At 37.9% G+C, this 25417-nt stretch overlaps 1 protein-coding gene across 1 annotated transcript in view; it reads left to right on the top strand.

Annotated features, from left to right (window-relative positions):
• LOC127447285 (glypican-6-like) overlaps nt 1-25417 on the top strand; it is a 78202-nt gene that overhangs the window by 31950 nt on the left and 20835 nt on the right. Inside the window, exons 5-6 of the mRNA XM_051709061.1 lie at nt 14382-14512; nt 18942-19085. Coding sequence (XP_051565021.1) covers nt 14382-14512; nt 18942-19085 — 275 coding nt within the window. The remainder of the gene's footprint in view (nt 1-14381; nt 14513-18941; nt 19086-25417) is intronic.

Genomic DNA, 25417 nt, shown 5'->3' with positions numbered 1-25417 from the left:
CCCACCTTCCTTCCGTCCTGTTCCGTTTCCCCAGAAACATGGGAACATTCCCACAAGACCGGCTCCCCGGTCATGGGGGTTCTCTGCTCCCACAAACCTCGCCTCTCCCCTCCCTTCATCCCAGGTGAAGGAGTCCGCTGCCACGAGTGTGGGTGGGAGGCTTGGGCCGGTCTGCTGGAGTTGCGGGGAGCCGGGTCATGTTCGGCTCTTGAAAATTATCTTCCAAGTGGGGATTCTGAAAGAAATCCTCACTGATCAGGGCACAGCTTTTATGTCACGTACACTACGCAAGCTGTATGAATTATTGGGTATTAAATCGATTTGGACAAGCGTGTACCATCCACAAATGGATGGCTTGGTTGAATGATTTAATAAGACCTTAAAGAATATGATTTGTTAGTTTGTGCACGAAGACGTTCAGAACTGGGATAAGTGGCTCGAACCCCTATTATTTGCAGTGCGAGGGGTACCGCCAGCCTCCACTGAGTTTTCCCCATTTTAATTGTTATATGGGCGTAAGCCCCATGGTGTGTTAGACGTCATGAAAGAAAATTGTGAGAAGGGACCTTCACAGAGCAAAAATGAAATTCAATACATTCTTGACCTGAGAGCAAAACTCCACACACTGGGGCGACTATCACAGGAGAATTTGCCACAGGCGCAAGAACGTTAATCCCGGCTTTATAACGGGGGAGCTCAGCTACGGGAGTTTGCACAGGGAGATAAAGTGCTTGTATTGCTGCCCACATCAAGCTTGAAATTACTCGCAAAGTGGCAAGGGCCCTTTGAGGTCACACAGCGAGTTGGGGAAGTCGACTATGAGGTATTACGTAAGGATAGGGGCGGGGCACGTCAGATTTACCACCTCAACCTACTAAAACCATGGAGAAAGGCAGTCCTCGTATCCTTGGCGACAGTATTTCCGGAGAGGGAGGAGCTCGGACTGGAGGTGAATCTAAAAGCCAATCAATTCACCCCGGTCCCTTGTGGAGACCACAGTTGCTGTTTTGCTGGTAATTGCTATTTCTATGTTTACAGTGAGAGACTGGGGAAATAAAAAGGGGCCAGATCTCAGAGTGGGAGAGAGAGCCCAGTTGACAAGTCGTATGTGTTTAGGCCGCTGCCATTCCCAGAGCGTTTGAGTGTATCTGTGAAGCTTAAGCGTTACACTGTCAAGCAAACGTGTTTTCTGTCATTAATAAATTTACCTTTGAGTTGGATTCACCATCTTCCGCTTCCTCATTCCTTGAACCTTGTTAAAATTGTAAAAACTGAAATAGCATTTTATCCAGCTTAGTGTCACAGATACTAGGAAATGCAAATTACTTTCATTTACATAAAAGCACATGCTAGACCAACAATATTACCCTAAATGTTGTCCCAACTAGCCGAACAGAGTTGTCTGAACGAACAATTTCATGTTAAACAATTTTTTTGCGAAACTGCAGCATTGCAATATGAATAAATTATGCGTTTAGTGTAAAAGCCTTATTTGTTGCTATTTATTGACTTTATTTATGCTGTTATTGTTATTTTTAACAATGTTTGTTGATTGCAGGGTTGTAGTAATATGACCAAAATCTTGTATCACCTTAGAATAGGGTGACCAGATTCCTGCTTGTGGAAAACGGGACAGCCCCCTCCCAGCAAAAATTAAACTGATGTATCCTTACCTAGGCGCAGATCAATGCAAAGTAGAGGGTGCATTCGCATCTGTAACTGTTGTCACCTTGTACTTTTCACTGGCAGCAATTTTTCTCAGTGTGCGCTTGTCTTTCTAGAGTTTATCATAAAATGCAGAGCAGTCCAGTCCAAAATTAAGATGTACGAAAAGCATTGTCCTAATGACTGTTACGCTGAGTCGAGATTTATCTGGTGTCCATGCTGCTTTCATTAATGAGAACAAATGCTCCATAGATGCAGATGTCCCAGGCAGGCATAAAACAAACTCCACGACCTTGGCTATGACTCTGAAGTTGATGGCCTTAGTGTCCAGCTCACGAAAAACATCTGTCCATCTCTCAGACACGGCCGTCTTGTTCATATTCCACTCAGTGATGCGTCAAGTGACAATGTTTTTTGCGCAAGCCCACTCATCAAAGAGTGTGGTTTCGTCAATCAAACTGAGAGCGGGGATTCTGCAGTAGAAGTGTTGGAGGCTGATCTGAATGTCTTTCCACTCTGGGATGTCTCTCAGTAGGGCCCACTCAAGTGTTCTCCAATGAGCAGCTCCAATTTTGGAGGTAATCCACCGATGCTGAATAAAAGTTTCTGACTGCACAAAAGAAATCATCCGCTCGCATGTCACCAGCTTCAACCAGGGCATCCAACTGCTTTTTTAATTTTTTTATCCCCTTTTCTCCCCAATTTGGCATGCCCAATACCCACTACTTACTAGGTCCTCATGGTGGCGCGGTTACTCACCTCAATCTGGGTGGCGGAGGACAAGTCTCAGTTGCCTCCACTTCTGAGACCGTCAATCTGTGTATCTTATCACATGGCTCGCTGTGCATGACACCGCGGAGACTCACAGCATGTGGAGGCTCATGCCTCTCCGCGATCCACACACAACTTACCACGCGCCCCATTAAGTGCGAGAACCACTAATCGCGACCACGAGGAATTAACCCCATGTGACCCTACCCTTCCTAGCAACCGGGCCAATTTGGTTGCTTAGGAGACCTGGCTGGAGTCACTCTGCACACCCTGGATTCGGGCTACCCAGGCCCCATCCAACTGTTTTTTAATATCATAGGGTATGAATGATTCCTCCAGCCTGGCCTGTAAAACTTTTCTCAGGTCTTACAGTAAAAAGTGGCTGTTTGCTTGAGTGCAAAGCCAATCCAAAGTTTAGTGCAAGGATCGCTGAAAATGAAACTTTGGGCATTTTTCTTGAGAAAGAAAGTATACACGCAGACCATTGAAAATGTGTAATATTCTTCCAAGGGCTGGACCGAGATAGAGGAAATGTGTGTTGCCATGCTGCAGTAATATATTTTGAACTTGACAATAGTCAAAGTTATAAAAAATATAAAAACACTCAACATGGTTTTAAAATCATTCTTACCATAATGCTAAATTTTACATTATGCCACATTTCATTCTCATTTGTTGTTGACAAATATTATTTTAATCAATATTATTATAAAATATTATAAACTCAAGCAACAAATATTCTTTTGCGTGCTTCATTTGAGGAGGTAAAACAAATTACAAGTTTTATGAGTGATTATCATCATGCGACAGTTTGCAGATAAAATATTTCTGCTCTGTAACGGCTTTTGTGAACCAACACCACAGATGTCGCTTCTATTTTAATAACAAGCTCCTCTTCATTTTCTTGACATGTTTTGGAGTTGTCCCATTCTGTGGAGACTCCAAAACATGATTGAGTAGCACGAGTGATACCGCTCTGCACTCTCCAGTAAATATCGGGAAGACTGCTGGACTCGCGTGCACTTGCATGCTCCAGAGATAGTGCACGCGACACTCACATGAAACACAGACGAGCGTGTCAGATGAGAAGCATATAAAGCACTAATGAAGCACCAAGCACGAGATGAATGTCATTGAATTTGCTTGGGCGACCACCGAAAACTTTTTAACGCCATAAAAACCTTGTCCATGTTTCTTCAATTATCTCAGTCTAACGTGAAGAACACTCTTCTCAAGTACAGTATGTGAACGCAGACGCTTCTAGCTATGCAAGCTCTATTTCAAGTGTGTTAGATTAAATGCAAAAATTGAGACTTTGAAATCTCAAGTTTCTCAGATGTTTCTCCTGAGGAAAAGATCCCAGTAATCTCACATGTGTCTCCTCTAGAGTTTTGGAAGATATTTCAACAATGTCTCAAACTGTGCTCATATTGATACGATTCCATGATATACTGTATGAAATCTACAATCAAAAGTCAAGAGATCTCATTATGAATTCTTCCAAAAGCAAATGATCTGAGCTATGCAATCCACATGAATTTTATAGCTTTATACTCTTACTGCATGACAACATTTGTCTCATTTGTATCTGTTTATTTCTCCTAAGGAATTTTAGGAGTCACAGCTGACCTCTCCTGAGCAATACAGTTTTCCTCTGGTAAATCTCAGTGTTTGCAGTAGCGAGTGTTCGTCTGGCAGTATTGTCCCGAGCAGACAGAAATAGCTGTTGAGCTTCAGTCTAGTAGAGCCTCCATTCAATGAACTGATGCCACATGCAAATACATCCAATTTAAATTCAATGCAAATTCTTCTTAACAAACAACTCTCTGTTGTGCATATTGGAACGTAGCATTACAACATTGGAAACTGTTATAAAACACACACATTTAGGGTGTTTAAAAAGAGCTATGTAGTTAGTGTATGGTTACTGTAGTCCTAACGGATCTGCCTCTCCACATTCTCAACTAACACAACTCCAATGACAAATGATTCCTCCTCTTCAGGTTTTTTTTTTCTTCTTTTTTTAATTCACTTGCATATTTATCCTTGTTAGCATTTGACAAAAACACAAATTAGTCTTGCCCTTTCTGCAGTCCTCTGTTACCAAAGTGTAAATGCATCCTTATCGATTTTATTTGCTCATTTCTTCTTAATTGCATGATTTGTTTCATTAGGTAACAGGATCTAGCCACAACTTCACAATTCATGAAAATTCAAGCCCCGAACACTTCCTGTGTCCTGAGATGGCCTGCTCATGAATAAGAGATAAGTGGTGAAAACAGGACTCACAACATTGCAGAGGTCCAAACCAAGTTTTTATGGAGTTTAATTAGGGAAAATTATAATGTGTTGTTTTTAATGTAAACTCTCTAAATCAGCTTTTCTGAACATGCTTGAAAATTGCTCAAAATACATAGTGTTTTGTTTAATTAATAGTTTAATAAAGCTCCACTTTAACATTATTTAGTTGCTAATGTCAGTCAAGTATTATTAAAATGTAGGCTATATGTAATACATTGGTTGCAATGTACACTCTGCGATTAAGCTGGAATAGGAGAAAGTATTTTAATAATAATAAATACAAATATAGCTGCAAGCAGCAATGCGGATTCCTCCTCAAAACTGCAAATTATGTAACAATTTACATGGTAGAGACATGTACTTCACACATGTACACAACATTTCATTAATTTGTTATTAAACATTGCAAGAGTCTTCATATGAACTGGTGATTCAATCAAAGTATCAGTTTTATGACTAGCGGATTTGTAAAGCATTATTTTAGCGTTAGCGATAAATAATAGTAAACTGTAATTCTGTCATCTTTTGACATATCAAGGTGAAATTGAGCACAGTACTTCAGAGTGATGTCATCTTGAATCCTGTTAGGATGGAAAAAACACTAGTCAAAATGGCATTAGATTTTTTGGACATATGGATATTGAGACAATGTGGACATTTACATAAATGTGCACCTTTCAGCCATTTTGTATTGTATTCATTTTTACTAAATATCAAATTGAAAGACATGTATCCTACACATACATAACGAGTTTCAAGTCAATTGGAGCTATGGTTCAGGAGGAGTAGATTTGTGTAGTTTTGGACAAATTTGTATTGTACAGGAAAATCCATCATGGTGGACTTTATGGGTTCTAGAGGCTTTTTTGTTCCTCATGAGAAATGAGGCATATATACCAGGTTTCAGAAATGTGGGACTTATGGGGTGGAAATGGCATCACTTTGAAAATGGACAAATTGGAGCGTGGCCTGTAGCGCCACCTATAGGCTCACATGGGCCATTTTTGGTGTGGTAGTTACTCATGGCCTGTAGTATCAATGTGCCAAATTTCCAAACTTTTTACCAAGGAGATCTTGAGTTATTGGGCAATTTAGAGCTACAGGAATAATAATAAGAAGAAGAGTAACAAAAACAATAGGTTTTCTCCTATCGGAGGAATCCTAAAAAAAATCATATTTCTGCTTTGAACTTCAGGGATTTTTAGTAAGAGTTATTTAGCAATAAACATCAACAGGTTAAACAATTAATATATATAAGAACATTGTAATGGAATGTTACTGATTCTGTACAAGCATAGGTTGTACTTTAAATGTACTTTTAAATATTTAGGTATTTTATTAGATAATAGTCTGACGTTTAAACCACACATTGATAATTTGGTGAGGAAGTTGAGAGTGAAGTTGTGATTCTATTTTAGATATAAGTCTTGTTTTTCTTTGAATGTTATAGAAAAAAAAAATGTGTTGCTGCTACTTTTTTACCTGTATTAGATTATGGTGATATTTTATACAGAAATGCTTCAGCTACATCATTACATATGCTCGACAGTTTATCATGGGGTTCTGAGATTTGTTACATTGTATGCAAAGGTTGACTGGCCTTTGTTAAATATGCATAGGTTGTTGCATTTGTATGCATTTATTTATAAAGCACTGGTTGGTTTGTTACCATTATATCTTACAACTTATGTTAGAATTCAGAGCAATTGACATTATAGCTTACGATTGGAAGATTTATTACCTGCACTGGTACCTAAAGTGAGAACAGAATTTGGAAAAAAGGCCTTTGCTTTTGCTGCTCCCTTGTCTTGGAATACACTTCAGCAAACTTTGAGTCAGCAGTGTTTGGTGCCTTAAGTGATTTTAGGAGACATGTTGAAGATTTTATATTCCAGAACTTTGGTCAGTGTCAGTCTGTTAATGTATAGTTAGACTTACTACATCTGTGCCTGTATCGATTGCCTCTTGTTTTAAGTTGTATTGTTGAATTGTTTTATGCAGCCTTTTTGGCCAGGTCTCTCTTGGAAAAGAGATTTTTAATCTCAAGGGATTAACCTGGTAAAATAAAGGTTATATTAATAATAGGTGAATTATGGACCGGGCCAATAGGGCCAGTGCCCAGGGGCCCTTGACTACCAGGGGCCCTGGGCTGCAAGGTCTCGCGGCCCATTAGCATCAAACAAATGTTTATATACGCTTAAATATGTGGACCCCAAAGCCTAGACAAGGCACCTTCAATAGTGCCCTGTGACTATGAGGGCCCCCAGCCGTCTTATAGGGCCCCTGTTTCAAATTACATTTTTTTGAGACACTCTTTAACAGCACTCGCATCATATTTGATACATGAATTATAAAGCCTCTACATCAGGGGTCGGCAACCTATGGCTCGTGAGCCACAAGTGGCTCTTTGTTAAAAATCAAGTGGCTCGTGGGGTGTCTCACCGTTCACATGATCGTTTAAAACTTTCTAGAGAGAATTTTCAAACAGAAAGTGTGGGTGCGATTGCAAAGCTTTAAGTCAATGACACTGTTTTGATTTCCTTCCGAATTTGTCGTACACCCAACTCCTGGTGAACGAGGTTTGAAATGAACACCCGCCAAATGCGGATTTTCATGTGGAGATTTTGCTGATGTACCAGCCACTGTGGAAGGCGACCTGTAAGACTTCTAGGAGTGATATATTACAAGAAATTAGACACAAAGATGCATGTTTGACGAAACATGATTATATTTTGAAGAACAGACGAAAGATTAGCCGCTGATGCGAATCTGTTTTTATATGTGTGCAGTGAGCTCTGCTGTTCACGACTGCAATGAAAGCGCTTCTCCAAGATACGCACATGCATAGAGTTCTGGACCTCGTTTCCCAATAACTATTGATCTTAGCGGTTAAGAGCATTTTTTACGAGCGATTTTATGAACGTTTGTTATTTTTTATGTGCGCCCAGGGTGTGATATAGCACCCGCCACCCGCAAAATGTGACGAGGCTCAATCCATTTCGCGAGCACCTTGTCCAAATGTATTTCATGCACGAGTCATTTTGCTCATCTACCCGCAACCGGCGGGCGACCTGTAAGACGTTTCGGAGTGACACATGACAAGAAATACTGTTAGTCACAAAGACGTGCTTGAAGAAACAGACAAAAGAAAAGCCGTCAATGCTTGTAAGTGCTCCTTTTCCTCTGTTTCATTCAACTGACAACTGTTTGGAAGAATAATGTAATCTGTGAGAATGCTGCAAATGATCTCCGATCATCTCGTGAGGTGCTGTGAGTTTCGCTTTATTTCCATGGAGCAGTTTGCTCTAACTTATTGTGAACGCAACTCTGCAGGTTCAGTCATTTATACAGGTATCTTTGTATTAAAGAAACAAAGACGAAAGTGATTAAATCATAGTAATACAAGTTCACCTTGAACCTAAAATGTTGTTCTATTTTATTTTCTTTAGGCAGCATTAACTGTATTACCAAAACACAATACAAACACAAATTTGATAAGAACACATTTGGCAGCATTTTTAGGGGATTTATTAGGCTTATTTATTATGATGATTATTATAATCATCTTTACATTTATAATTGTCTTTAGTTCTTAATTTGTATGCTAGTAATTTTTCACCTGTTGCCGCACACTGATACTTGCATGATGGCAAATGTTTGGATTTGGGGAGGTGGTTATATATAAGATTTTTTAATCACTTCATTATTTTCAATGATTTTTTCGTTTCATTTAAAGTGCAATTTGAATTTAGAAATGTCTTTTAATTTTTTCATGTTTCAATAAATTAATTACATTTTTAAAGCAAAATCAATAAAGCAAAAATATTCACCGACCTTGGGGGTTGACCATATAATCAGATATTGTGATATTTTAAATGCGATTATCATTAAAATATGTTTTACATATCGCTCAGCCCAAAAGGGAAGTAATTGTTGCGTGGATCTCAACTTTAAAATATAATTCAATCTAAAAGAACATTTGCCCCAGGGCCCTCACTAGTTATAATCCGCCTCTGAATACAATTTATGCTCAATCAACAGCATTTGTGGCATAATGTTGATTACCGCAAAAAATCTGTGTAACACTGAGACACTTACAATGGAAGTCAATGGGGGGTCAATCCGTAACCATTCAAATACTCACAGTTTCTAAAGTATAGACACAAGATGTGTGTTAACATGATTTAATAGTAATAAAATCACTTACTAACCGCATCTGTGTGAAGTTATATCCAATTTTACAATTTACCATGTTAAACCCTAAAACAACCATAAAAACAACGTTTTAGACCATTTTAACAACTTTGGTTGTTAAACAAGTGGTTTTGTAAAATCATAAGTGTCACATTTCTGTTTTTTAAACTCTTGTGTTGTGTTCGTTTTGTTCTAACACATTTTGTGTTCCCGTTCAAAAATACCTGGAACACAACATGAGGGTTAAACCCTCCAAAAATTGGCCCCATTGACTTCCATTGTAAGTGCCTCACTGTAACCTCCATTTGCGCTTTTTTTAAGAAAAGGAGGGACGAGTCGTAATTAATTTTTGTTATCATTAACACTATGCCACAAATGCTGTCGATTGAGCTGAACTTGTATTGAACCCAGATTAGAAAACAATCAGAAAATAGTAGAATTTTATTCTTAAGAATGTGTCGTGAATCTGGCCCCAGGAGCAAAAGCTCTTAGAGTTGGTAAGTTTGATTCATTTCTGAATTTCAATGAATTATTCAAAAGTCTTTATTTTTGTGTGGCATTTTTGTTTGTTTGTTATGTTGGTGCATATAGGGTACAGAGGGGCTAAAGGCCCATTTCACGTACTGTACATTGAAAAATGTATCAAGATTCAAAAAATTTATTTATTTATTTTATTTTTTCATATTAATGGAGCAACATAATTTGCGTGACAAGGAATAATAATAGAAGGATTTTTTGATTAAAATTCAGTTTTTTAAAAAAAGGTAATGAGGAAGCTTTTTACCCCACACTTATAGTGATATTGTGTAGATATAGGGGCAATAGTTACAGTGCAAAATTAGTCAAATAATGCAAATCATTTTGAGACAGCAAGATGCTTTTTTGAGTAACAAATTTAGATAATGCTTACTCAAAATAACTACAGGGGCCTTTAGCACCTGCAGCAACCCCAAATACTATCCTTTCACTTATTGGACAGCTATTAAAAAACTTTTGATTGAATGACCTTGAACAACGTTCAAATAAATGTTTTCATTTGAGGAATTTACATTAGCTACATAAATTTGCAAGATTTAAAAAACACCTTGTGCCCCGTTGTACCCTACCATACCAGTCAGCAAAAATACTTAAATATAATTATTCTCAGTGTGGAAAACATGCCTTGATCATTTTAAACTAGATTTGAGTTTTTTAGTTTTTACATTTACATCTTGCCCAGTGCTAACAATGAAAGCATTGTGGAAATGTAACAATTGTAGAAATAGCTTACATCTCTTCTGTGTAAACAAGTGCACTTTTCGCCCAAGTTAACAGTTTGATCCTTTTGACATCACTGAAACACAATGCTAAGGTGTGCAATAACAACACGCTCCATCGGATGACATACACGACTCGTGATCGTGCCTGTGAAACTGTCGAGAGGGACTTAATAACAGCTGTTTGTTTTGAGTTTGATCTCACAGGCAAACTGACTGTATTGCAGGAGAACACACGCTTAAATCAAACACAAATAAATAATGACAGCTCTGCTGCTGGGGGACGTGGCCACAATCACAAGTGTTGAACGGAAACGGTTAATAGCTTGCAGCTGTGTTTGGGGGATAATTGTGGAAAAGCAAGACTGGGGCTGTACTTACTGTTTACTGTGCAGTATACACTGTATCCTGCCTACTATTTGCTGCATTTTATGCTTCATTGTTGCCTCATAACCACGAGTTATCATCTTGAATATTTGGTCAATTTGCATTTTTGCGCTCAACCCTTTGGCAGTCTAATACTTTGACAAAGTTGTATGCGTCATTTTATGTTTTGCAGAAATACTGTATATTTAGGCTAATATACTATTTCTAATGTTTGGCAGTCACTCTATTCATAGGCAAGACTGTAGATTGTAGAATTAACATGAAGGGGAAACTAACACTTCTGTTGACTGACCTGGACACCATGACCATCAGCTGATACTGATAATGTCAAAATGAGCAAACGTTGGCCGCTCAGTCTGTCTGTCACTGATTTTATCTTTTGGATGGCATTGACTGAATTCTGCATTACTGGAAACTGTAAAAATGTTACATTTTGAATTGAAGTCTTAATGGGTATCTTTCAGATTCATATTTATTGCATCCCAGTAGAGTCATATTGTCTGGCCAGTATATTATTAAAGCTGTGATGCCAGCTCACTCCTGCCCTGTGCCCACTCAGTGCCCAGCTGCTGTTGAGCATCTGCAGATCATGTTTGGAGGGTTTTGTGGAGTTTGGATCTTCAAACATGCAGTCCACGCCTGAGAAAATAGATGTTGACAAGAAAGAATGTTTCCCACTGTCATATTTGTGGACAAATCTGTTGCCACACCCGTCAGCTGGAATTAGAACTGTCTGGGAAAGTATTAGAGACAGTTTCTACATCCATCCAGCCTTTTAAATTAACTTTTTATTTTTTAATGAATTTGGTTGGAATTGGGAAAACGTACAAAGCCTCTTTAAGAACATGTATGAATCATATTTCACCCCAAAAAGACAGAAATATGAGATTATATTTAGCAAGAAAGACTATTTTTTTGGACCATTAAGACTTTTTGGATTATTTTACTGACAATTAAAGTTGAAGTGTGCTATTTCTGCGCCTCTAGCGTCATCAAACAGATTTGCAAAAATAAACATTGCTTTCTGAATACACCCCCCCATCTGTCGTTGAGCGAACAAACAGATAGTCCCACCCCCAACTCACACCATTGGTCGAGCCAATGTTGCTGTCGGGCTGGATAGGTCACTCAAAACAAACAGAGGAATTGTTATAGTGCCACAGAGACACAGTCTTTACAGTTTTCGATTAAATGAACCTTCGAATGGCTTGCTAACCCTCCTGAGCCCCGAGCATGGCTGCTGTGTGCATTTCCCTTTTTGATTTGTAACTAGTAGCACCTAATAAACAAGCAAAAAAAAAAAAAAAAAAAGAAAAAGCTTTCCTAAAAATATATGTCTACATATCTACTGATTATCATTGTTACATGTCTGTCAAACATGTTGAGTGATCCAAACATCATCTGCAGCCTGAAACTGAACTTTTGATCAGATTTTAGGAGTGAATGCACTTAACTGCATAGAGAGCTATAGGATGCTCCCTTGCTCCCTATTTAGTGAATGACTTAACCTCCAGTGTGCTGTCTGTCTGCACTGGTCTCAGAACAGTTTGAAATGCACCTTATTTTCATCCTAACTCCATATAAAGCCTCTGAAAGCAACATTTTTCAGCTTTTGGATGAACCCATTTATTCTCAATGTGATAATGTACAATAAATATAGGAATGCATTTACTGATGTTAATGAATAGAATCGTATTATACAGTGATAACAAAATAAAATATAACAAAATGTATATTAAAATGAAGTGAAATGACCCACAGATGTGTTCAAGTTGAAAATAACTAACATGTTTTTTCTACTTTTGAGGAACTGCGGTGCCAGTGTCCACATATGTGGACATCATGTTTATAAGCGCACTGACGCGCAAAACATTTACAGATTTTTTAAAGCGGCATATCAAACGAAACTAGAGTCTTTTTAGAGACAACCAAGCAGATTTCAATGAAAAAAAGTAGAGATTTCTTACTAGAGGCACTTTTGTTGGCGCTGTGCTCATAGAAGCGTTTCACGGAAATTGACGGCATGCTGTTGTGTCACGTGACTTGGTGCACCAGAAGTTTAACCCTCCCTCCAGGACATCTATACCAGGCAGTGTGTGAAGAAAGCTCGGAGGATCATCAGAGACTCCAGCCACCCGAGCCATGGGCTGCTCTCACTGCTATCATCAGGCAGGCGGTATCGCAGCATCAGGACCCGCACCAGCTGACTCCATGATAGCTTCTTCCGCCAAGCAATCAGACTTTTGAACTCTTGATCGATCACGATACATATATCAGCACCGCACTTTATTAGCCTCAGAATGGACTCACATTTTATACTTCTCTTAATAACACACTAGCAACTGACTATCAACCGAAAGCTGAATGTCAACACTTCATCTTATTTTGTGTATACTGTACATTGTATATTATTAGGTGTATATTGTATATTGTGTTGTGTAACAAGATGTGTAATCTGTGTTGTGTAAATCAGATGTTTATTGTAATTGTCATACTGCTATGTTGCTTGGAACTGCACCCAAGACTTTCACCCACTGTTGCACTTGTGTATATGGTTGAGTGACAATAAAGGCATTTGATATGATTTTGATTGAAATGACAGTCTAGTGAACAGTATTCAATCTGTTTTTATTCATTTCAGTTATGCATTGCGTATAGCAAAGCCAAAATACAACGTCCATGCATGTGGACGCGGGGTCGCACGAGGTTGAAGTTGTCATTGCGTAATAAGCTGGGATAGGAGAAAGTATTTGGACATCTCAAAAGTTACATACATAACTAGCTTTATGAACATCCTCGTTTAAGCACAGTTCATTATTAATACCGTAATCCAAAAAAATAAATAAAAAAATACAATTAAAATTAAACATTTTATTATATTATTTATTTATTACAATAAAGAGAAAATGTAATGAATAATTTAACGAATCACCATGGGAATAATGAGAAAAACTACCTCAAAGCTAAAGCATCCTGATACATTATAGTAAAGAGAATTTAGGTGGAAAATGTTTAAACTTGTAAATTTACACTTGAAATATTTTTGACTATTTAAAAAAAAAAAAAAATCACTTTGGAATTTTAGAACAAAATTCCATCAAATTTATAAATATATTAAAGTTCTTTTTTTCAGAGATTAATCTATTTCAAATAATTCAATTTTGATGGAAATTTGTTACTAAATCGAAATCTTAATCTTAAAATCTTAAACATTGGCTTAAATATTTTGTGTGTGTGTGTGTGTGTGTGTGTGTGTGTGTAATTGCCAGGAAAATATTTTCATTTTATTTTATATTTTGCAAAACAAAAAAACAAAAAAAACAAAAAAATCACCCTTATGTCGTTCTAAACTTGTATGCAGTAATGATTTCAGTAGAACACAAAAAAGAAATGTATAAGGAATCTTCACGCAGCCCTTTTCCATATAACAACAGCTCATAGTGACCATGGTGCTTGACAGATGTGGTCACTATGAACTGCCATTGTATAAAAAAGAGCAGTGTTAAGATTCTTCATAAAATCTCCTTTTGTGTTCCATTAAATAATAACAGCATATTGGTTTGGAACCATATGAGGGTGAATAAATGATGACTGTTCCTTTAATTGTCCAAAAAATCAGCCTAATTTTTCTTTTGTTTTACGATGAAATGTTGTGAGCTGTTAATCATATAAATCATATTCAACAGATAAAGAAAAACGACAGTCCAGTAGACTTGTAGAGCTTGTTATACATGAGACATTTTTAAGAGCTGTCTGTCTCTGTCGCTCTTTCACGTCTCTCTTCCATGTTCTGTTTTGATTTGACAGATGCCATGTTGCTGTTGACAGAGCGACTGGAGGGACCGTTCAACATCGAGTCTGTCATGGAGCCGATAGATGTGAAGATATCAGAGGCCATCATGTATATGCAGGAGAACAGCATGCAGCTCTCCCATCAAGTATGTTTGCAACTTCTTGCCCCTCTCATCCTCCACCCAGGCCGGCACAGCCGTGTTTGTCCATAATGATCATGTTGTGATATCAAGTCTTGTACAAGCAAGCCTAGAATTTAGCGATCTGAACCCTGTCATCCTCCATTCCAGTTTTATTTTTAACAACATAGTTGCGGATGGTCAGAAATTTGTAGCTCAGCGCACACGCCAGTAAATGTGTCTTTGCATCTCTCTGCGTTCTGACGCGGCCACTAATTGTAGTTTCTCAAGAAGAAAAAATGACAAAGTGTGGTTAACTTGCAGGAGACGGTATTATCCTAACCCCCTCAGGGGATTTAAGTTCTTGGAATAGTTAAATATGACGTTTGTAATTTTTTTGTCATTAGAATACTTTCCCGTATCCCAGTTTAGTATGCAGAGCCAACTATATGTATATAGGCAATTTATAGGTTGATTTCCCTGAGAAGTGTAACACGGCTACTTTGTGGTGCTATCAAAACATTGCTCGGTTTGTTTGAGCATCCTGACCAGCCCAGCATAGAAACATGAACTGTCTGTCTCAACAGCACTTTTCATATCACATTAATATAATTAGATTTTTCATGCAGTTTTTAATTGCATATAACTTTAGAGAAAACATATTTGTCTTTTTAAATATGTAGTATTGGTCAAGTCGCAGGATGATATAGTATGAACTAGTACTAATGGCGAAACCAGGATTAAAAATGACAAAAAAAGAAACTGTAATCAGTCACAGTGCCTCAAATATACACTTTCACACATTCATAGAGATTTGACCTAAAATCACTTTTCGCTTTGTTTTAAAAAGTGGTGACGACAGATGGGGGGTAACAGGCGAACTCATGAATATTACTTATGCATGAATAATTTCAAATAATCTTTTACAGTATTGATGAAGAAATAGTCCATGTGTTGTATTGATCCAAAGTACAGTATTTCCTCTTCTTCAAGTCAAAACTAAAATGCAAACATTAACACGATGATTAGAAATGTAAAAAACAAAACAAAAGTCTGAACCATTTAAACTACAATGTCATAGTTGCCGAACAATTCAAGTGCTCAGATGAACATTTGACATTTAATTTGATAACACATATGTTTGCCTTTTGCTTTGAAATTTCACTGGAAAGTAGCACGAGCGGTGTAAATTTACACCGTTTTTTTATTTAAAATTTTTTGGAAACATTTTTTCCATAATTGGCGGAAATGTCCTTTTAATTTAGTCAATATTTCCTCATGCCATATTTATTCATTTTATTCATATTTACTCTGACTAAAATGGCATGTGTTTTAAGTCAATAAATGTAACATATTTTAGTTGCCGATAATGTGCAAAATGACAAAAATGTGTATCAAACTTTAACAGAACAAACTTTAACCAAATATTCAAATATTTTGAAAAATGTGTGAACTACTTACAATTTTTTTTAAATATGTATCAAATGTAATGCACATTAATGTTTAATATTTTACTGTTCTGATAACCTGAGCTAGTGAAATAATAGCATATAATGAATATACTTAAGTATTAGCTCCATTTACAAGTTACGGAAACACTTTACAATAAGGTTCCATTCGTTAACATTAGTTAATGCATTAGGTAACATGAGCAAACAATTAACAATATAGTGTTTATAAAGGGGCGCTGGGTAGCTCAGTGGTAAAAGATGCTGGCTACCACCCCTGGAGTTTGCTAGTTCAAATCCCAGGGTGTGCTGAGTGACTCCAGCCAGGCTTCCTAAGCAACCAAATTGGCCCGGTTGCTAGGGAGGGTAGAGTCACATGGGGTAACCTCCTCGTGGTCACTATAATGTGGTTAGTTCTCGGTGGGGCACGTGGTGAGTTGAGTGTGGTTGAAATGGCGTGAAGCCTCCACACGCACAATGTCAAGCCACGTGATAAGATATGCAGGTTGACGGTCTCAGACGCGGAGGCAGCTGGGATTCATCCTCCGCCACCCAGATTGAGGCGAGTCTCTACACCACCACGAGGACTTAGAGCGCATTGGGAATTGGGCATTCCAAACTGGGTGAAAAAGGGGAAAAATTCAAAAAAACAATATAGTGTTTATAGCATTTATTAAGTAAGGAATAATTGACATCGGGCTGTTGAATTATTGAAGAATAATGCACACCCCGAGGTGATAATGACATGCAGTGGAGTGGCCATTAAACCTCGGGTGTGCATTATTTTTTAATAATTCAACAGCCCGTCATCAATTATTCCACTTATTCCACGGTTATCACACATCAAGACATCGTTCAGGGTTTTATATCAAGACATTTTTTGGTTTTCGTGCCTTAAACGCTCTTGTGAGTGGAACTACTTTCTTCTGCCACAGATTCAGCATCTTGTTTTGATACAGCCTGATGATACAGCCCCTTGCTAGTTCGAAAACGTCATTTTAGATCTAGCAGGAGGATTGCGATGCTTGCGCTGCATTACTGCAGTACTTACTGAAGTAACAAGGTAGAGCGTTTGTGCATGTGTGTGTGATTGTGTTTGTTTGAGACGAGAGTGAAAGAGAGAGAGAGAGCACTCAAGGGCGCTAAAATTCAGATAAAATAGACATTGTTTGTTGCTTTTATCTGATTAACTTAGCCAGTGTCTTTGTTTTATATGGTTATTTTGCTGTGGTAGCCTGTATGGCCTCTTTGAAATAACGGAAATAATTTGGCGAAGTGATATGTAACCGTTATGCGGTCAAGAACTGGAACTACTTCATAGCCGTGCGTTTACTGGAAAATAATTGCACACCTTAGAAAGTCTGTCAGCCAATCAGGATCAAGCATTCAACAGACCAGTGGTATAATCTTTGTAAATGTTGGTTAATAAAAAAGCAATTGTTCATTGTTAGTTCATGTTAAATATAAATATTAATATATGTTGAAATGAACATGAACTAAGATTAATATATGCTGTAAAAATGTTGTTCCTTGTTAGTTCATGTTAACTAATGTTGTTAACTAATGTAAACAAATGGAACCTTATTGTAAAGTACCCAAGTTAATTCCTTACGTTTATACACTTAAACGATGTTGCATTATATGTAGCACATTTAAGGAAACAGCCTAATCATAATGCAAGTTACATAGTTAATTGGAACTTCATTGTCTGTGCAGTTGTAAAATTAAGTTTATGTTGTAGATATAGCTGATTATTGTCACATATTTTGGATGTGTTTGAGTGAGGTAATTAACCTGTTAGTAAAATTAATTGTACAGGTGTTTTTTTTTTTTCTTTCTCCCCTTTTCTCCCCAATTTGGAATGGCCAATTCCCAATGCGCTCTAAGTCCTCGTGGTGGTGTAGTGACTCGCCTCAATCTGGGTGGCGGAGGACAAATCTCAGTTGCCTCCGCGTCTGAGACCGTCAATCCGAGCATCTTATCACGTGGCTTGTTGAGCGCGTTACCGTGGAGACCTAGCACGTGTGGAGGCTTCGCGCTATTCTCCGCAGCATCCATGCACAACTCACCACACGCCCCACCGAGAGTGAGAACCACATTATAGCGACCACGAGGAGGTTATCCCATGTGACTCTACCCTCCCTAGCAACCGGGCCAATTGGTTGCTTAGGAAGCCTGTCTGGAGTCACTCAGCACACCCTGGATTCGAAATAGCGAAACAGGGGGGGGGGTTCCCGTTTTCGTTATTGTTGACCAAATCAAAAAACCCTTCGTCAACGAAAATTGTCGTCAGTAATTTAATTGATGAGATTAACACTAAGAAAAGCGGTACATTTGCGTGCACGAGAGAACATTCCCGCTGTCAACGGCACTGATAACAGCCACTATGAGAACTCATAAAATCACCGGATCTCCACTCATTATAACACGCTAAAATGAAATGGAATATCCTGATCAAGAACTGGAAATGTTCGATTTCAAAAAGTGGTGGCGACAAAACTGGCCATTGCAAAAAGTCGTGGGGGCATGTCCCACCCATAAATGATGCCTATGTTTGCACATATTATGCATCAACTGCCCAAATATACAGTTTAAAAATGGATTTACATTGTCTCACATTTAAAGACTTTCATGAATTATTCAAGATTTCGTGGTGGGGGAAATATAAAAGAGTGAAGAACAGTAACTGAAAAACCCATATTGGTCGACCACTGTTCTGAAAATCCTCCCCAGTGTCTGTGGTGGTTACAGCCATGATTTTATGCTATGAAATATTATGTGGTCAAGAACAAATCTAACTTTAGGTATTATAGGTCTAGCTAACTTGGATGTGACCATTTCATTTGTAGACATCATTTGATTTGGGATATTCGTGGGCAGTGAGAATAGCAAGTTCCCTCCATACTTGAGTGCAGCCTTGTTTATCTTTTTCCATTCCTCAACGTAACTCAGTACCTCAGTTGTATGCAGATGGACTACGAGAACACATCCTCTCTATGTAATTGCAGGTTTTTCAAGGCTGTGGACAACCAAAGCCTTCTGGAATGAGCAGGGCAGCCCGCGGCGTCCCTGACACATTCAACGGCCGCTTTAGCCCTTACAACCCCGAGGAACTTCCGACCACCTCAGCTGGCACACGCCTCGACCGCCTGGTAAGAAGGGAATATACCATGCTAAAACAGAGGTACCTCGCCGCAGGCTCTGTTCCAAAACCTTGCTGTCTACTGCCTACATAGGCTGCCTTCTAAGGCAGCATCCTAACTGAACTCTTATAAGTGACATATTTGGACCTGTCAAGTTTCCAACATGAGAGATTTTGCTTTTGGAAGCAACATGTTGATTTCCTGTCTAGAAACTACACATCTTGTTTTCAAAAGCAAAATCTCTGAAATCAACCCCATTCAACTGAATTACTAACAAGCGCCATCCCCCAAACAGACTCATTTGCATCAATTCCATTGATAGACGAGTTCTGATCCCATGGGAACCAGGAAGTAATTGTGTTCTCAATGGTGAGAGCTGTTCAGAGGTAGCATTTTCACTCTTAAAATAAATTTTTACTGCACTGATGTTTAGGTTTAGGGTTGGGGGTTAGGGGGGTTGGGGGCACAGTTAATAAAATATGCATTCCTGTTGATTATATTACATTATTTACAACTAAAAACAACTTGATTTTTGCACCCTTTTGTGGGTATTTCACCTGGAAACTGAAGTTCAACAACACTTCCAGCTTCGGCCATTGGGGGCAGTGATTCGAATATCGGTAAACGGACCAGTTTCAGTAGCAAAACTTTCAACCTACACACTTCAATTCACATTTCAATAGAGCTTAGCATTAGCATGTTGTTAGGCTAACAAGGCGATAAACGAATAAGCTTAACTAGATAGGTAAAGACAAACTTTGATTTTGTCTTGAAAAATCTGTCCTGGAAGTTTAAGATTTAACAGAGTAGATAGATGCTTTACATTTATTTACATGAAAACAATTTAACAGTTGGAGTTTGAAATCTCTTGGCCCATTTGAACATTCCGTCAATGTAAGTCTAAGGGATTTTTTCCGTCTTTGATCATCCACTGTGCGAAAACCGTAATTCAGATCAGTTAGAAAAGATAAAGCACACTTAATCAGAACAGTCTGAAGGTCTGTGCCATGTTTGGTGGATGTAGCTTAAAAGCTTTAGAAGGAGTTGCAGTTGATCATTTTGATCTTGGTTTAGTGATTTTGGAAAAACCATAAACCATGTCAGTAGAATAACACCATGTCTACACCGGCGCATCTGTGGACGCATCGTGACGCAACGGCTTGAGGCTGCCTACACTGTACGTGTAGATATGAACGTTCTAAACCACTTTAAACCATTTATTTGTGTTGTTGTTGGCAATGCCTAGCAACATGCAAGCAACACCTAGCTTCATGGTAAACATGCTAGTAATGCCTAGCTACATGCTAAAACATGCTATCATTGCCTAGCTACATGCTAAAACATGCTAGCATTGCCTAGCTTCATGCTAAAACATGCTAGCATTGCTTAGCTACATGCTAATCATGCTAGTATTGCCTAGCTACATGCTAAAATATGCTAGCATTGCCTAGCTACATGCTAAAACATGCTAGCATAGCCTAGCTACATGCTAAAACATGCTAGTATAACCTAGCTACATGCTAAAACATGCTAGCAACATGCTAGCAAGGCCTAGCCACATTCTAGCAATGCCTAGCTACATGCCAGACATGAACGTTCTAAACCACTTTAAACCATTTATTTGTGTTGTTGTTGGCAATGCCTAGCAACATGCAAGCAACACCTAGCTTCATGGTAAACATGCTAGTAATGCCTAGCTACATGCTAAAACATGCTATCATTGCCTAGTTACATGCTAAAACATGCTAGCATTGCCTAGCTTCATGCTAAAACATGCTAGCATTGCTTAGCTACATGCTAATCATGCTAGTATTGCCTAGCTACATGCTAAAACATGCTAGCATAGCCTAGCTACATGCTAAAACATGCTAGCATAGCCTAGCTACATGCTAAAACATGCTAGCAACATGCTAGCAAGGCCTAGCCACATTCTAGCAATGCCTAGCTACATGCCAGAAACATGCTGTCTATCTGTCTGTCTGTCTATCTATCAATCTGTCTGTCTGTAAAACTCCAAGCTTTTAAACTTTTTGTAAACTTTCAGACAAGGCTTTTTCAAGCGAGCATAAAGTTTGTCTACAAACTTTTCAATCTAGTTGATTATAACGGGTTCTATTGCTGTTGACGCAACACTACATGCCACTCGCAACCGGTGTAGACAGGGTGTAACTGTATATTGGCTTTGTCAAAAAGGTAAAGTCATAGGTGTTGCTAGACCCTATTTAGGAGGGTTTCACTAAAATTAATTTCAGCCCCCCTTTAAATTTGTTACTCTTCTTTTAGCACACATATATTTTAAACAGCGGCAGGCGCAGCACTGCACTACTTTGAAGTGCAAGTCTGCTTTGTTGGCTTTTTCCACCTGTTAAGACTGACTATATAGCATGAGCCAATAGCATTGGAGTGCTTTGTTGTCATTTGCAGAGAAATGCTTGATGCTTAAACACTTGCTGAAGTCTCTTAGTAGACATGCAGATTTTAATAAAGTATAATTAGACTTGTTTCGGTCGTGAACAACTTGGTGCTTCATCAATGGTACAATGGCTCACTCAAAAAACATAAAAGAAGTTAATTTATTGCCATATACTGCCGCAAAAGTGTGATTAACACAAATATTAATTGAACGAATAGGCTAAGTGAACAACTTATCTTTACTTTTATTTTTATTTTATACATTTATATTACCAGTTTAGTCTCTTAGATTAAAATATATTTTCTGAGTGTTTTTCTCTTTCGAACGAATTCAAAAGACTCGAGTGACGAAAAATCATCTGGAGTTAATTCACTCCACTAAATAACCAAGCTAAATATGACATTTATTGTGATAATAAGTTTTTGTGTTGTTTGTGTATTGATTCATGTTCTACAAGTTTTTTTAATAAGTGGAAAATAATATATATATATATAGTACTGTGCAAAAGTTTTAGGCACTTGGGAAAAATTTATTATAATTTTCTAAGTGTGTTTTAATGTCAAAACCGAAGCAGTAAAGTGTGCATGTATCAAACACATTCATTTGGGCTCACAGTCAACTGAGTTTACTAGCCTTTAAAAAGCTTTCTTGGTAGGCAGCTCACTAGGTTTTGGAACAGAGCTGATATTTGTCTGTAGCCTGCTAAATGTGCGGATGGCCTTTCATATTGATGCCAAAACTTAATTATTTGTTTTCCTTTGACCTTCAGTGAGGACTCTCTATTGATTAGCGTTGGATAGCAAATTGGCTATGTGCTATCTGATAGGCTGAAAAGAATGTTTACAAATGTTGTGTACATACATCTATATGTTTTACCAGATCTGTTCAAGATCAGATTTGAAAACACTGTGTTATATTCTAACTAGCTCCTGCTGAAATGTATGTATGTATTTCTCTCTTCTATCTGTCTTTAAAATGCTTGCCAGAGGATTGTTTGGAAAGCCATGCAACACAGTGTAAGAGTTGCCCAATATTTATTCTGCTTCCCACCCTGTCAACTTTTTTGTTTCAGAGGAAGAGTGTTTGTCGACACTTTTATCAAAAGCAACTTACTGAAATGTATACATTTATATTATGATTATACGTATATATTCCACATGAAATGCCATTTGCAACCAATTTGCAATTGAAACAGGATATTAATGAGAAAAATGTAGGACAGGAACTGATTTTATCTATTAGGATCTGACTGGATCATGAAAAGTGGCCGTTACATACCAGAATGGAGACATTGGAGGGGAGGGGTTAAAAAGTAAGAGGGCTTGATGATGTCATCCGCAAAGGAAACTCGTTTCAGAGGTGGAGCAAGTTGTTACATTTAGATTTTTTTCTTTGCAATAACATCCACAGATGATTCGTTCACAATAAGACCCGGAACAAGCATTAAGAGGGTAAAAACGGTCATTTTTGACCATATTCACCCCAGTCTGCATTCTTAACACTGTGATGGCGAGCTCAACTTATACCTCAGATGTGTATTGCGCACTTTCAGCCAGTCAATACAATTCAACTGGAGAAATTCTCAGCTCATTTCATGCTGTATCAGTATTGAGATCTTTCAGAAATTCAGACGATTTAGAAAGCGCTAGATATTCTGGCATATGTCTCTCTCGGGAGGTGTTGCATTACGCCACATGATGTCTGGGATTCCTCCAGTGCATCTGCTAATGGGTACAGGTCCTTGAGTGGCTGATAGCTATTAAAGATTAGACTGGGTCTTTTCTGAGTCAAGGGGAAGAAAGCTGAGGCAAAACATACTTAGCACCAACTGTTATTTTGGAATAAAGATTGTTCTTTAATGTATCAGACATGAGTGGAAGACATATCTAACAAAGAACATGCTATTGTTATAGAATAATAGCCTCAGCTTTCAGTCAAGGTTTGGCTCGTTAGCATGGTCCAGTTAGCTCCTGCTGGTAGATGCCATAACTACACCGTTATGCAGGCAGAAAGCTTCTTCCTCCATTGAAGCCATTCAAAAGTAGCCATACATTCTGACCAAATTTAATAGGGTTATTGCATGTCAAATCAACCAAATTTCAGAAACTTCCCCAGCTGAATTTTTTTTTATTTTGTTCATACTTTTTCTGAAGAATGATAAACATAAATGATGATGAAAGCCAAAATATTAAATGCCATGAATATGTATTTACTGAGTAATCCATTATTTTGTGGAGGGGGGGTCAAAATGACCATTTCGCCTATGGGTTTGGAGCAAAACTACAGGTCATAAAAATAGCCTTAGAAAGGTGGCAGCGTCTTTATTTTATTTTTACAAAGAGATAGGTAGGCCTTTTACTAAAATCAGTTGACTTCAGCACCACTTGTTGCATTATATGTCAATGGTGTGAGTCCAAATATGGGAAAAAGCACTTTTTTGTGTTTTTTGTGTCCAAAGTTGGAGCTACTTAAACTCTAAGTACTAAAAAACAGCTGAATATCCTATAAGATTCTGGTTCAGAACTACCTTTTAAGGCCCTATATGGTTAAATCCCAGAGATATGGGGCTCTCAATGTGGTTCTTTCCGTAAATTGTTACATTTTACCCATTTTCAAAGGTTGAAACCCAAATGTGGGTTGAATGGTATGAGGCTAGTTTTCTTTTCCAAACAAAAGTAAGGTCTGAAGTACAAATAATGTTGGAAATAGAAATGTACCTTTATTTAGTCACATAAAAATAGTAGTCAAAATGTACATTACTATTTTTAAGAATAAGCATTACCATTTTGCTTATGATTTCCGCAAGTAAATGATGGAGGCAATAAGCCTTTCGGCTTTTCAAAAGCATCAGTGCATTCAAATAGTTTGGAAGCAACATGTAATTTACTCATATTTCATTGTATTATAGTAGCCTAAATGTTTTGCAATTGACCGACTATTTTTTATTTTTTTGGTAGGACTAGTTAAAAGTGTGAAATGGACTTAAATTTGTCCCTGTGTGCTATCTTTTTGGGGCCATCAGCCAATCAGTGTGTACCAACTCCAACACTCTTTTTTCAGCTGAACTTTATACCAGAGACACTATTAAAATATCTCTTTCATAACACTCTCATATTGCAAAACTAATAAAATAAATAAAAGTGCATTAGTTGTTTGTACAGATTAGCATTTGTCAGCCTTATTAATAAACGCTCACTATAGCCTCTGTTTGATATGGAGTCTTGCTTATAGCTCAATGGGAAACTTGAGCAGTTGCACTGATTTAATCATTTGGATCGTTTAGGCACGGCATGATAAATTGCTCACAATTTATGCAACCCGATGCGTTTGGATCCATTACGCTGACCTCATGAGTGCTCCTGCAGCTCGTCCTAACTGTACTATAGAGGTGGAAATGAAATGTACATGACGGCTCATTGTATCTCATAGGCTCAAATCCACATCTGTGCTGCCAATTTGGCGCCTCATGTCATGATAGCTGAAGAAACTGAAGCTATCCATTCCTGATGTCACTGCTGAAAACAAGCCGTTGTAAATGTTGATAGAGTCACAGAGGCCAGACTTGTTTGTTTTGGAATTTATTTTGGAAAATCATTGTTACATTGTTTACATTGTTACTCAGTTTGTCAGTATTGCATCTACCAATTTTTTTTTTTTTTTTTTTTTTGCCTTCACACTTGAAACTCTTAGGACTCTGGGGTTCAACAACTAAATATTATATGAGGTGTTTGGTTTTCTATTTAATTTTTATTATATATATATATATATATATATAAAACCGTTTAAAGTCCAGATTTGTGTGATTTTGTTAATTTCTTGCAACAAACATTAAATGAACATAAAAAATAAATAGGCAAAATTGCTAAAATATGCCACAATGGGTATCAGGGTTGCAAATAAAGCGTAAATGAAACTACCACTCCGTTTT

This window comes from Myxocyprinus asiaticus, chromosome 10, assembly GCF_019703515.2.
Source record: "Myxocyprinus asiaticus isolate MX2 ecotype Aquarium Trade chromosome 10, UBuf_Myxa_2, whole genome shotgun sequence".
NCBI lineage: Eukaryota > Metazoa > Chordata > Actinopteri > Cypriniformes > Catostomidae > Myxocyprinus > Myxocyprinus asiaticus.
This window is presented reverse-complemented; position numbering and strand designations above follow the sequence as displayed.